The sequence below is a fragment of the Somniosus microcephalus genome, chromosome 23 (assembly GCF_052327205.1).
Source record: "Somniosus microcephalus isolate GS21.2 chromosome 23, FLI_Smic_1.0, whole genome shotgun sequence".
NCBI classification, from domain to species: domain Eukaryota; kingdom Metazoa; phylum Chordata; class Chondrichthyes; order Squaliformes; family Somniosidae; genus Somniosus; species Somniosus microcephalus.
Window position 1 is genome coordinate 7,295,983 of NC_141009.1, and position 13,964 is coordinate 7,309,946.

A 13,964-nucleotide genomic window follows, 5' to 3' on the forward strand; every position below is an offset into this window, starting at 1 on the left:
CACTGTCGGAGGGGCAGTACTGAGGGAGGGCCGCACTGTCAGAGGGGCAGTACTGAGGGCGCGCCACACTGTCGGAGGGGCAGTACTGAGGGAGCGTCGCACTGTCAGAGGGTCAGTTCTGAGGGAGTGCCGCACTGTCGGAGGGGCAGTACTGAGGGAGCGCCGCACTGTCGGAGGGGCAGTACTGAGGGAGCGCCGCACTGTCGGAGGGGCAGTACTGAGGGAGCGCCGCACTGTCAGAGGGTCAGTTCTGAGGGAGTGCCGCACTGTCAGAGGGGCAGTACTGAGGGAGCGCCGCACTGTCGGAGGGGCAGTACTGAGGGAGCGTCACACTGTCAGAGGGTCAGTTCTGAGGGAGTGCCGCACTGTCGGAGGGGCAGTACTGAGGGAGCGCCGCACTGTCGGAGGGGCAGTACTGAGGGAGCGCCGCACTGTCGGAGGGGCAGTACTGAGGGAGCGCCGCACTGTCGGAGGGGCAGTACTGAGGGAGCGCCGCACTGTCGGAGGGGCAGTACTGAGGGAGCGCCGCACTGTCAGAGGTGCTGTCTTTCGGATGAGCTGTTAATCTGAGGCCCCATCTGTTCTCTCAGGTAAAGGATCCCACGGCCACTATTGGAAGGAGAGCAGGGGAGTTCTCCCCAGTGTCCTGGGGCCAATATTTATCCCTCAATCAACATCACTAAAACAGATTATCTGGTCATTATCACATTGCTGTTTGTGGGAGCTTGCTGTGCGCAAATTGGCTGCCGTGTTTCCTACATTACAACAGTGACTACACTTTAAAAAGTACTTCATTGGCTGTAAAGCGCTTTGAGACGTCCTGAGGTCGTGAAAGGCGCTATAGAAATGGAAGTCTGTCTTTATTTTTTCTCTTTCCCCACAGCCCTGCAAATTTTTCCCCTTCAACTATTTATCCAATTCCCTTTTGAAAGTTACTCTTGAATCTGCTTCCACCGCCCTTTCAGGCAGCGCGTTCCAGATCACAACAACTCGCTGTGTGTAAAAAAAAAAAAAAATTTTTTTTTAATTCTCTTCCGTGGATCTTTGCTCCAGTTTCCCTAAGGCCACGGAGGGCCGGCTGAGGGAATGGAGAGGGTGAAGGGCGGCCTCCAGCCTTGCATCGCACTCTCTGCCATTGTCAACCTGCACTACCTTCATTTCCCCCCTCCCTCTCCACCATCAATGGTACAGCCTACAGCCACCATTCCCCCGCCATCAATGGTAAAGCCTTTGGTCATCGCCCTGCCCCACCCCCGGCCATCCCCTTCCCTCTGCAGAAGGAGGCCGTTCAGCCCATCATGCCAGTGCCGGCTCTTTGAAAGCGCCGTCGAATTAGTCGCACTGCCCCCTTGATCTTTGCCCCCTTGTGTTTTGTTCCAGTTTAATGATGAGGTCCTGTTCTGCGGGGGAATATTTTGGACGGGAGAAGAATTTGCCCTTTTGGGCGGGGGGTGGGGGTGGGGGGGCAGTCTCTGTAATAACGATCGGTATGCAGATGGGCTGCTAGCGTCCAGTAAAACCCGTCTCTTTTTAGACAGTGTGCGTGCCGCCCTGAAGGCAGCGTCGGCGACTGCAGTCCGATCAATGGAGAGTGCACCTGCAAGCAGAACGTGGAAGGGGCCCTGTGTCACAGGTCAGTCCAACTGTTCCAGAAGCAAGTGAGACTCTGCGAAAAACAAAATCCAGAGGAGAGCTGCAAGAATGATTCATAGCTTAAAGAACTTCAGCTGCTCAGATAGGCTCAAGAACCTCGGCGTGTCAGCCGTGGCTCAGTGGGCAGCACCCTCGGCTCTGAGTCACAATGGTTGTGGGTTCAAGTCCCACTCCAGAGACTTGAGCACCTAAAGCTAGGCTGACACTCCAGTGCGTTGCTGAGGGAGTGCTGCACTGTCGGAGGTGCCGTCTTTCGGATGAGATGTTAAACCGAGGCCCCGTGTGCCCTCTCAGGTGGACGTAATGATCCCATGGCACTTGACATGAATCTTGTCATTCATGTGGAAATGATTTATGAAATGATACTGGCCGGCCTGCTGGTGGCGCTGTCCAGGGAGAGTATAAATACTCGGGCCCAGCTTGCTCAGGACATTCTTTAACAGGAACTAGTGAAGGACACAACTAGATCTCCATGTTGAAAAACAGTTGATTAAAGCCTTGTTTAATACTCAGACCAAGTGCCTAGTAGTTTTCTTACGTCAGCACTATTTTGAAGAAGAGCAGGGGAGTTCTCCCCGGTGTCCTGGGGCCAATATTTATCCCTCAACCAACATCATTAAAAAGCAGATTATCTGGCCATTATCACATTGCTGTTTGTGGGAGCTTGCTGTGCGCAAATTGGCTGCCACGTTTCCCACATTACAACAGTGACCACACTTCAAAAAGTACTTCATTGGCTGTGAAGTGCTTTGAGACATCCGGTGGTCGTGAAAGGCGTTGGAGAATTGCAAGTCTTGTCTTTTCTATTTAGTTTCGAGCTGCCTAGACTGGAAGTTGATGTGATCGAGGTCTGTAACATAATGAAAGGGCTGGCCAGCGTGTCTATTGATCAATTATTCCATTACCGTTCAATGACGATGGCTGATTGTCATTCTGTTGAACTTGGCCCAGTTTCTTTCTGTGGGGAAAGGTTTAGCAGTCAAATTGTTTTTGCAGGTTGAGGAGGATTAGTGCTGAGTGTGCTGGTAATGTGTGCTGGGCGGAGGTCCCATGGGGTGCGGAGGTGGGCCGTGAAACATCTGCAGAACCTCACAGCTGGTCTGGCGGACACCGCAGTTATTCCCATTCCAAGGCTAAGTTACTGTTTTGTTTGTTACCATCGTTCTTTGGCTACTGTATAGCCCATTCATAACATTATATATCAGATACAGTGAGCAACGACTCCGCCACGCCACACACCACCTACACCAGGGGCTCCCAAACTGTGGTACGTGCACCCCGGGGGATACGCGAGACATCTCTGGGGAAACGTCTCTTCGGGTTGTATTCCCTGGAGTTTAGAAGGCTAAGGGGGTGATCTGATCGAAGTTCTCAAGATATTAAAGGGAACAGACAGGGTAGAAGGTTGTTAAGCAAGATGAGGGCTCGTGGGGCTGGGGGTAATACACTAGCATGGATAGGGGATTGGTTAACGGACAAAAAACCGAGAGTAGGGATAAACGGGTCATTTTCAGGTTGGCAAACTGTAACTAGTGGGGTGACGCAAGGATCAGTGTTGGGGCCTCAGCTATTTACAATCTATATTAATGACTTCGATGCAGGGACTGAGTGCAATGTATCCAAGTTTGCTGACGATACAAAGCTAGGTGGAACAGTAAGCTGTGAGAATAACACAAAGATTTTGCAAAGGGATATAGATAGACTAAGTGAGTCGGCAGTAAGGAGGCAGATGGAGTATAATGTGGGGAAATGTGAGGTTATTCACTTTGGTAGGAAGAATAGAAAAACAGAATATTTTTTAAATGGTGAGCAACTATTAAATGTTGGTGTTCAGAGAGGTTTAGGTGTCCTCGTACAAGAAACACAGAGGGGGCGATTTTGCCGGTGCTCGGGGGTCGGGTTTGGAGGCAAGACTGCTGGCAAAATCAAAAAGATTGGCAGCGGGTCCCGAACCTGCTTCCAACCCGCCTCCAACCAATCTTCCCGGGAGTCAGGTCCCCAATTTGCGCAGGGTCCCGACTCCTAGCAGCGAGGAGAGGATTATAGCCACTTAACTGCTTGTTAACGGGTAGTTAAGAGGCTTTTTCCAATTTTGACACTTCCACTGCGGGCTTCCCGACATCGGGAAACCCCGCCAGGGTAAGTGAGGCATGCTGTGGGTCTGCTGTAATGTTTGTGTATAGATGACAGCGGCAGAAGTGGTGTGAAGGATCCAATGGGACACTGGTGAGTTGCAGAGGTAAGAAAATGTTGGGTAAGTCATTTTTAATGTGTTTATAATTTTCTGTACGTAACAAGTTTTGAAGTGTTTGTGTAGTCCCACCTCATTGGGAGAACTTCTCTCACCAGTGACAGATCGCTTCTGTAACCTCACCTGCAGCTGCCATCTGTTTTAGCCTAAGGAGAGAGTCACTGGAGAGCCTGGGTGCAAGGGCTCACCTTTGTACAGTGATTGTCAGTGTTTGCAGCACCTCAATGCTGTCAAAACACTGAAAAAATCATCTGTCAAAAAGAAATGGTGGTGGCCCCTTTAAAAAAAACTGGTAGATGACGCGTCATCAACTGACATCATCTGACACCAGCTTTCTCTTAATTGGCTGGCAAGCCCACAGGGCAGGGCTTAACAAGACCAATTGACGCAAAATAGCGTCTGTGCGTCGGACGTCGCTGGGGGCGGGACTAGAACCCGAAAGGCCGCAGTCGCACCCCTAACGCGCCTCTTCAGGTAAGATCCCGGCCAGAGAGTCAGCATGCAGGTACAGCAAGCAATTAGGAAGGCAAATTGCATGTCGGCCTTTATTGCTGGAGGGTTGGAGTATAAGAGTAAGGAAGTCTTGCTACAATTGTACAGGGCTCTGGTGAGACCACACCTGGAGTACTGGGCACAGTTTTGGTCTCCATATCTAAGGAAGGATATACTTGTCTTAGAGGCAGTGAAACAAAGGTTCACTAGATTGATTCCTGGGATGAGAGGGTTGTCCTGGGATGAGAGGGTTGTCCCAGAGGAGAGATTGAGTAGATTGGGCCTATACTCTCTGGAGTTTAGAAGAATGAGAGGTGATCTCATTGAAACATAAGATTCTGAGGGGGATTGAGAGGGTAGATGCTGAGGGATTGTTTCCCCTGGCTGGAGAGTCTAAAACGAGGGGACACAGTCTCAGAAGGTTGGGAATCTTTGGAATTCTCTGCCCCAGAGGGCTGCGGATGCTCAGTCGTTGAGTATATTCAGGTCTGAGACGATAGATTTTTGGACTCATGGGGAATCAAGGGATATGGGGATTGGGCGGGAAAGTGGAGTTGAGGTCGAAGATCAGCCATGATCTTATTGAATGGTGGAGTAGGTTCGAGGGGCCGAATGGCCGACTCCTGCTCCTATTTCTTACGTTCTTAGATAGAGAGAAACTATTTCCGCTGGTTGGGGAGTCTAGGACTAGGGGGCAGAGTCTAAAAATTAGAGCCAGACCTTTCAGGAGTGAAATTAGGAAACACTTCGACACACAAAGGGTGGTAGAAGTTTGGAACTCTCTTCCGCAAACGGCAATTGATATGGGTCAATTATTAATTTTAAATCTGAGATTGATAGATTTTGTTAACCAAAGGTATTAAGGGATATGGGGCAAAGGCGGGTGTATGGAGTTAGGTCACAGATCAGCCATGACCTCACTGACTGCCGGAACAGGCTCGAGGGGCTGAATGGCCTACTCCTGTTCCTATGTGACGCGGGAGAAATTGTCTGATCGTGGATTTGATTTATTGATTATTTTTTTTATTTTATTGTAGTTTTGTAACGGGCTACTCAGACAAAGCTTAAACTGTGGGAATTTGTCGACAATTTATGTCAAGATGCACCAATGAGACGATGACATACCGAGCCCTCCCCTCCAATCACCGAGCACTGCAGCCCGGTTCCAGTTGGCCAGCAACGCTCCGGTCTAAAGCCTGTGTGCTGGGAGGGGCACACGGGTAGCTGCAAGGCGGGTGCGCAAGAAGTAGAGTTTGGGAATTTCTGTTCAACAGGGTCAACCCCCAACCTAATCCAAGTGTGACAGTACACACCAACACTGGTGATGTTGCTGCACACGGCCATGCCTGGGCAGGGTACTGGGTGTTGCTGGAGATTGCTGATATGGGTTACACAGGATATACGGCACAGAAACAGGCCACTCGGCCCAACCAGTCCATGCCGGCGTTTATGCTCCACTCGAGCCTCCTCCCGTCTTTCCTCATCTAACTCTATCAGCCTAACCCTCTATTCCCTTCTCCCTCATATGCTTGTCTAGCCTCCCCTTAAATGCATCTATACTATTCGCCTCAACCACTCCCTGTGGCAGCGAGTTCCACATTCTCACCACTCTTTGGGTAAAGAAGTTTCTTCTGAATTCCCTATTGGATTTCTTGGTGACTATCTTATATTGATGGCCTCCAGTTATGCTCTTCCCCACAAGTGGAAACATTCTCTCTGTATCCACTCTATCAAAACCTTTCATAATTTTAAAGACCTCTATTAGGTCACCCCTCAGCCTTTTTTCAAGAGAAAAGAGACCCAGCCTGTTCATCCTTTCCTGATATGTACACCCTTGATTTTCTGGTATCATTGTTGTAAATCTTCTCTGCACCCTCTTCGGCTCTCTATGTGGAGTGGCGGTGCGGTTGGTGTTGATGGGCACTGTTGTACGGTGTCAGGGTTTCAATGATTAACTTTTTCTATTTTTATAAACTATTCTGGTTTTGTTTGCACAGAGGTGCCGGGTGAGGAAACCCTTGACTTTGAGAAGGTTGGCGTAGAATCTGATAACTTTTGGTGAAATTGTAATGATTTTGTTTTTTCATTGATCAGCTGCAAGTCAGGAACCTTCAATCTCCAACCTCACAACCCGCATGGCTGCATCAGTTGCTTCTGCTACGGACACTCGGCAGCTTGTACATCGGCCTCCCAGTTCATGGTGCACCACATAGTCTCAACCTTCCACCAAGGTATCCATTGCGTTGCTGTGCAGACGAATACTCTCGAACCACGTTCTGATCGATGCGCGGTCATAGCTCAGTTGTTGCGCTCGCTCCTCTGAGTCAGGGGCCTCGGTTTAACGTCTCGTCAGAAAGAGGGCGCCCAGCCGGCAGTGCGCTGCCCCCCCCCCCTCAGTACTGGCACCGGGAGCGTCGGCCTGGGGTTTTTTGCGCTCAAGTCTCTGGAGTGGGACTCGAACCCACGACCTTCTGACCCAGAGCCGCAGCTGGCTCCTGTCCACTTCGAGGGCAGCAAAGGCCGCCCTACCCTGGGGTCACATTAAAATACGCTTAAATGATGTCGGGCTTCCGTTCTGTCTCTCTCGCGAAACCGTAGCCATGTTCCAGTAGGCCGTGCAGTGACCTTCTCACCCTGTCTGGATGTTTCTGTAGACACGGATGGCTGGCGAGGACAGAATTCGGATGGAGGGGATTCGCCGCTGGCCTGGGAGAAGACACGGATCAGTCTGTCCCCAGAGAACGGGGAATGGGAATATTTCATTGCACCAGGTAAGTACTGAGCAACGTGTGACATGAATCTTGTCATTCATGTGAAAATGACTTATGTAATAATACTGGGCGGCCTGCTGGTGGTGCTGTCCAGGGAGAGCATAAATACTCGGGCACGGGCCCAGCTTGTGCAGGACATTCTTTAACAGGAACTAGTGAAGGACACAACTAGATCTCCATGTTGAAAAACAGTTGATGAAAGCCTTGTTTAATACTCAGACCAAGTGCCCAGTAGTTTTCTTACATCAACGAGCATGAAGACTTGCTGCTTAAATCAACAGAACACACACTGCCCAGTGTACGTTCCATAACTAGCGGATCCCCCGTGGTGTTTTGCTCACGGGTAGTCGGGAGTTCGGAGTGCTGCTGTGACGTACTGTCCCTTTAAGGCCCTTGCTCAGGTACTTCCTGTGGGAGATCTTCGGGTCAATTGGAGACAAATTGCTGCGGCCCGGGGAAGTTCGTCTCTAGATTGGCGGCTCCTTGTAAATCTCCTGATAGCGGGAGGCCAGATCATAGAAACGAGCAACAAATAACTGGCTTTCTCATCCATGCTATTTCTGTTTTGAAGGTTTATTTTTTACGGTGATTTGTTACATCAAGATGATATCAGAGCAAATACAACAACTACTTGTATTTACATAGCGCCATTAACGTAGTAAAACGCCCTGAGGCGCTTCACAGGACAAAAATTTGACACTGAGCCACATAAGGAGATATTAGGGTAGGTGAGCAAAAGCTTGGTTAAAGAGGTAGGTTTTAAGGAGCGTCTTAAAAGAGAAGAGAGAGAGAAAGATGAAAATCGGGGATGGGTAAGAGGCCAGAATTAGAGGAGTGCAGAGATCTCGGGGGGGAGGGGGCGGAGGAGGGCGGTTGTGGGGCTGGAGGAGGTTACAGAGATAGGGAGGGGCGAGGCCATGGAGGAATTTGTAAACCAGGATGAGAATTTTAAAATTGAGGCGCAGCTTAACCGGCAGCCAATCGCTGTTCCCCCTAAGCTGCGCGCCCTCGCAGTTTTCTCGAGGCTGCTGCGCACAGGTGTTGCAGGCCGCGCAGTCCCGCTGGAGCGCGCCCGGCGCACAGGCTCTCTATTTAATCGCGTCCCACAGGCTCGTTCTTTAGGCCCGCGGGAGCTGGCTTTGCCGTCTGCGCGCTCGACCCATTTGGGCGCCTGCACGCTGGAGCCCGCTCCCCGCCTGATTCTCAGCCCTGAGGTACTGCCTGTGAACGCTGCAATTATCCACACCGCCATTCCTGCGGCCTTCTGCGCATGCCCGCGGTATCCCAGGGCCGCATGTGTGCATTACCCAACAGGGGCGGCTTTGCAGTGTGGCCACATTTTCTTCAACTCCAGGGAAGAACTGGATTGGCTGGTGGCTGGGGAAGAATAGAGGATCGAAAGGGAGAGAGAGAGACTGGGGTGGGGAGAGAGAGAGAGAGAGAGAGAGAGACTGGGGGGGCGAGAGAGAGAGAGACTGGGGGGGAAAGAGAGAGACAGAGACGGGGGGAAGAGAGAGAGAGAGATAGAGAGACTGGGGGGGGAAGAGAGAGAGAGAGATAGAGAGACTGGGGGGGGAAGAGAGAGAGAGAGAGAGACTGGGGGGGGAAGAGAGAGAGAGAGAGAGACTGGGGGGGGAAGAGAGAGAGAGAGAGAGACTGGGGGGAAGAGAGAGAGAGATAGAGAGACTGGGGGGGAAGAGAGAGAGAGAGAGACTGGGGGGAAGAGAGAGAGAGACAGAGATGGGGAAAAGAGAGAGAGAGAGATGGGGGAAGAGAGAGAGAGACTGGGGGGAAAAGAGAGAGAGACTGGAGGAGAGAGAGAAAGAGAGACTGGAGGAGAGAGAGGGACAGAGTCAGAGAGCGAGACAGAGAGAGGGGGGGGACAGCGACAGCGAGAGAGAGAGAGAAGGGCAAGGATCCAGGCGGGCGCGTGTAGTCCGTTCCCGGGGACAAGCAGCGGCCGCACTTTGGAACAACACAGGTGGAGACGCAGCACCTGTACAATGGCCGCTGCAAGGAGGCTAACGCAATTTTAAGGCCCGCAGTGACATTTTTGTTTGTTGAAAATTCAGAAAATTGTTTAAAGTCGGGAAAAAAATACGGGAAAGTGATGTTGAATGTCCCGTGGTAAGTTCCAGTTCAATTTTGCCAGGTATTGTCCCCTTTTTGAAAGTCTCTCTCAGGGTTATTTAAATTATGTTATGAACGAGGGGGGAAAGTTTGTGGCCCCATTTGTAGCTCAGAGTCTGAGAGATGGAGGGAACGGCAGCAGAAAAAGAGGAAATAACTTCTCCAAAACTGATCCCAACTCATCGCCAAGGCTGGGGATCGATAACCTCACCATCTTCTTAGGAAGTTTAACCACTTTTATTCACTTTCTTAATTGAGCTCCGTTTGGAATTAGAGTTTATTTTATTATTTTGTGTTGTATGTTTAACATTGAAGAGGGAAAGGAAACTTGGAGCAACTTCTTCTGTCAAAGCTGCAATGAGACTTGAAAGAATTTAAAGATTTTTAATGAACTTTTCACAAAAAATGAGTGTTCTTTTCCCCCCTAAGTTTCGATTTTGGAAGAAACAAGCAAAAATCAATTTTCCCCTCAACTAAACAAGTTTCAACCAGGTCTTGAAATCCAAACGCTTTTAAAGAGGCTCTGAATTGCTTAAAACATTTTAAAATTGAAATTTCTCAAGATTTCATTTTGAACCCTCGAACATGCAACCATGGTGTTGAGGAGGGGGAGGGGGGGGGAAGGATTTGTAGGAGTCACAGATTACTTTTTATTGACTTTAAAAAAAAATCTATCATTAAGATGTTTAGGAAGAGAATCACAAAAGGGGAAAAACACAAACCATTTTATTTTGTCTGTCGTTCTATAGTCCTAACAAGTCCCAGGAATAATGTAAATATAGATTTCCTCTTAAACTTTTAGTGGAGTGTTAATAAACACGAGTTATGTAATGATGTATAAAAATTGCAGGAAGCTACTTTAGAAGAAACTACTATTTGTTTATTGAGAAAGATACGGAAAATACTTGGATTAAACTGATAATGTACTATTTCAATTTGGTATAAATGTTTGAAATAGGAGATTAAAAATTGAGAGTACAATGAAGTTTGTTTCCTGGTATTTAATTGCGAAATACCTAAAATAATTCAACACTTTTTGTGATAAAAGCAGGGAGTAATATTGTGGAGATTGTTTGAGAGAAAAACATTTGGAGCAAAATTCATAAATTAACATCTTTACATCACCATATTACAGTAGTAACTTTTAGGGCTGAGATGAGGAGAAATGTCTTCACTCCGAGGGTGGTGAATCTTTGGAATTCTCTACCCCAGAGGGCTGTGGAGGCTCAGTCGTTGAGTATATTCAAGACGGAGATCGATAGATTTTTGAATATTGAGGGAATTAAGGGATATGGGGATTGGGCGGGAAAGTGGAGTTGAGGTCGAAGATCAGCCATGATCTTATTGAATGGCAGAGCAGGCTCGAGGGGCCGAATGGCCGACTCCTGCTCCTAATTCTTATGTTTTTATGTAAACATTTCCAAGTCAGCCTGATTAGTTCTCCTGTCTGGGAAGAAAGATGAATGTTTATTTCTGTTAAATCATAGCTTTACCCACTTTTTGTTTTTAATTCGGTGATGCAAATTGTGTGTGTGTTTTTCTGCACTTGTGAATAAGTGCTGCATTTCTGACATGTTACATGGAGGGTGTGCTGGTTCAAGAAGACCACGTTTATTAATGGAAGTGATTGAAGTGGGAAATACAGAGACTCGTTCTTGTTCAATTGTTCAATTCTTTTAATACTGTGAACTGAAGAACCACAGCACTTTATATTTGGGTGTCTGATTGCATTGTGATTAATATTCGAATCACTTATGTGGACGTCCAGCACGTCAGCACCGTAGGAAAGCCGCTGCTCCTGCTGCTAGTGCAGCCACTGCTAGAGTGACATGAGGGATGGGCGAATACATTGAAAACTTTAAAATTAATTCACATTGCACGGATAGATCTGCCTCTTTCAGCTCACCTTGGACTGTTGGATTGTTTGTCGATGCATAACCGTGTAACTGAGTGATGTTCTTGAAGTGTTAAACCATTATTATGCAGTTCTTTTATATCCCAGTCATTTCTGACAAGTAATTAAAAAAAAAAATAGAGTTTGAACATGATGAACTAAAAGCTTTTAATTAATTCTACCATAAACAAACTTGCAGAATGGGCATGTAAATGACAAATGAAGTTCAGTATAGAGAAGTGTGAGGTGGTGCATTGTGGTAGGAGGAATAAGGAGGCGACTCACTCCTTGGAAAGTAAGAGTCTAAATGGGGTAGAGGTGCAAAGGGATCTCGGGGTGTAGATTCACAAATCATTAAAAGTAGCAACGCAGGTTAAAAAAGCCCCAAAAAGTACAAATAAAGCACCGGGGCTCATTTCTAGAGGAATAGAATTCAAAAGCAGGGAAGTTATGTTAAGCTTGTATCGAACCTTATCTGATTGTCTCATGATTTGAGATGGTGGGGTGGCGATACGGCATTACTGTGTACAGGCTTTGAAGTGGTTGCTGTTGTTGTTGTAAAAGTTGTTGTCGAATTTGCCCACGGACAAAGGAGTTCGTGGCCCGCTCAGTACAAAAAAATTAGAGGGAACATTGGAGCCAGTGTAGGTCAGAGAGCAGAGGGGTGATGGGTGAACGGGACTGGGTGTGAGTTAGGACACGGGGCAGTGAGCACAGGGGTGATGGGTGAATGGGACTCGGTGCGAGTTAGGACATGGGGCAGTGAGCACAGGGGGTGAGGGGTGAACGGGACTCGGTGCAAGTTAGGACACGGGGCAGTGAGCACAGGGGGCGATGGGTGAATGGGACTCGGTGCGAGTTAGGACATGGGGCAGTGAGCACAGGGGGTGAGGGGTGAACGGGACTCGGTGCGAGTTAGGACACCGGGGCAGTGAGCACAGGAGGTGATGGGTGAATGGGACTCGGTGCGAGTTAGGACACAGGGGCGGCCGAGTTTTGGATGAGCTGAAGTTTACGTAGGGTGGAATGTGGGAGGCCAGCCAGGAGTGCGTTGGAATAGTCAAGTCTAGAGGTAACAAAGGCATGGATGAGGGTTTCAGCAGCGGATGAGCTGAGGCAGGGGCGGAGACGGGTGATGTTACGGAGGTGGAAATAGGTGGTCTTAGTTATGCAGCGGATGTGTGGTCGGAAGCTCATTTCAGGGTCAAATATGACACCAAGGTTGCGAACAGTGTGGTTCAGCCTCAGACGGTTGTCAGGGAGAGGGATGGAGTCGGTGGCTAGGGGACGGAGTTTGTGGCGGGACCAGAGACAGTATTTAGTTGGAGGAAATTTCTGCTCATCCAATACTGAAAGAAAGACTTGCATTTCTATAGCACCTTTCACGACCCCAGGACCTCAAAGCACTTTACAGCCAATGAAGTACTTTTTGAAGTCTGGTCACTGTTATAATGTGGGAAATGTGGCAGCCAATTTGTGCACAGCAAGCTCCCACAAACAGCAATCAGATAATCTGTTTCAGTGATGTTGGTTGAGGGATAAATATTGGCCCCAGGACACCGGGGAGAACTCCCCTGCTCTTCTTCAAAATAGTGCCGCAGGATCTTTTACATCCACTTGAGAGGGCAGACGGGGCCTCGGTTTAACACCTCATCCAAAATTCGGCACCTCTGGCAGTGTCGCACTCCCTCAGCACTGCACCGGAGTGTCAGCCTGGATTTTTGTGCTCCAGTCTCTGGAATGGGACTCGAACCCACAACCTCCTGACTCAGAGGCGAGGGTGTGACCCACTGAGTCAATACTGGATGTCGGACAAGCAGATTCAGGCCCTACACTGGCTGTGCCGCACTTGGCTTTGCTTTCAATAATCCACATCAATGACCTGAATAATTCCCCCTCGTTTCAGCGAAGTTCCTGGGGAACCAGCTCCTCAGCTACGGGCAGAACCTCTCCTTCATTCTTGACGTGGAAAGTGAGGAATTGGCGTCCTTCAACCTGTACCTGGAAGGTTCTGGAATCCGGGTGTCGGCCTCTGTTTCTCCACAGGCGCGGAGGGACGCATCCCTCCGGGAGCAGGCAATCATCTTCACGTGAGTCGCTCGTGAACCCTGCCAATAGTTTGAATCCCAATGATGAGGGGGAAAATTAACACGGCTTTGAGATTCGTCGGAAGGTTTAAAATCTTGCCTGCGAGTGTTGGGATTTATTTAAATGATGTATTGTAAGTTTGGCTTACAGAAGCAAAGGGCATTTTTGCTGATGTCTTTTATAGAATCTTATTATAGCACAGAATTAAGCCATTCGGCCCATCGTGCCTGTGCCGGCTCTTTGAACGAGCTCTCCAATTAATCCCACTCCCCCCTGCTCTTTCCCCACAGCCCTGCAAATTTATTCTTTTCCAGTATTTATCCAATTCCCTTTTTGAAAGTTACTATTGAATCTGCTTCCACCGCCCTTTCAGGCAGCGCGTTCCAGATCACAACAACTCGCCGCTTAAAAATTGTCTCATCTCCCCTCTGATTCTTTTCCCAATTACCTGAAATCTGTGTCCTCTGGTTACCGGCCCACTTGCCAGTGGAAACAGTTTCTCCTTGTGTATTCTGTCAAAACCCCCCATGATTTTGAACACTTCAATCAAATCTCCTCTTTACCTCCACTCTGAGGAGAACAATCCCAGCTCCTCTAAGTCTCTCCATGTTGGAGCGTCTCCAGGCCAGACAAGCTCGGCCTCCGCCAGCATGGGATGGCACGAGGTCAGAGGTCGTGCACCTAG

The 13,964-nt window shown here is 48.8% G+C and overlaps 1 protein-coding gene across 1 annotated transcript in view; it reads left to right on the top strand.

Moving 5' to 3' along the window:
- The window catches only part of LOC147101613 (laminin subunit gamma-3-like), a 119,148-nt gene that overhangs the window by 46,929 nt on the left and 58,255 nt on the right, over window positions 1–13,964 (top strand). The window contains 4 exon segments of the mRNA XM_085965316.1: window positions 1,535–1,633; window positions 6,491–6,627; window positions 7,051–7,167; window positions 13,098–13,281. Of these exon segments, the coding sequence (XP_085821442.1) occupies window positions 1,535–1,633; window positions 6,491–6,627; window positions 7,051–7,167; window positions 13,098–13,281 (537 nt within the window).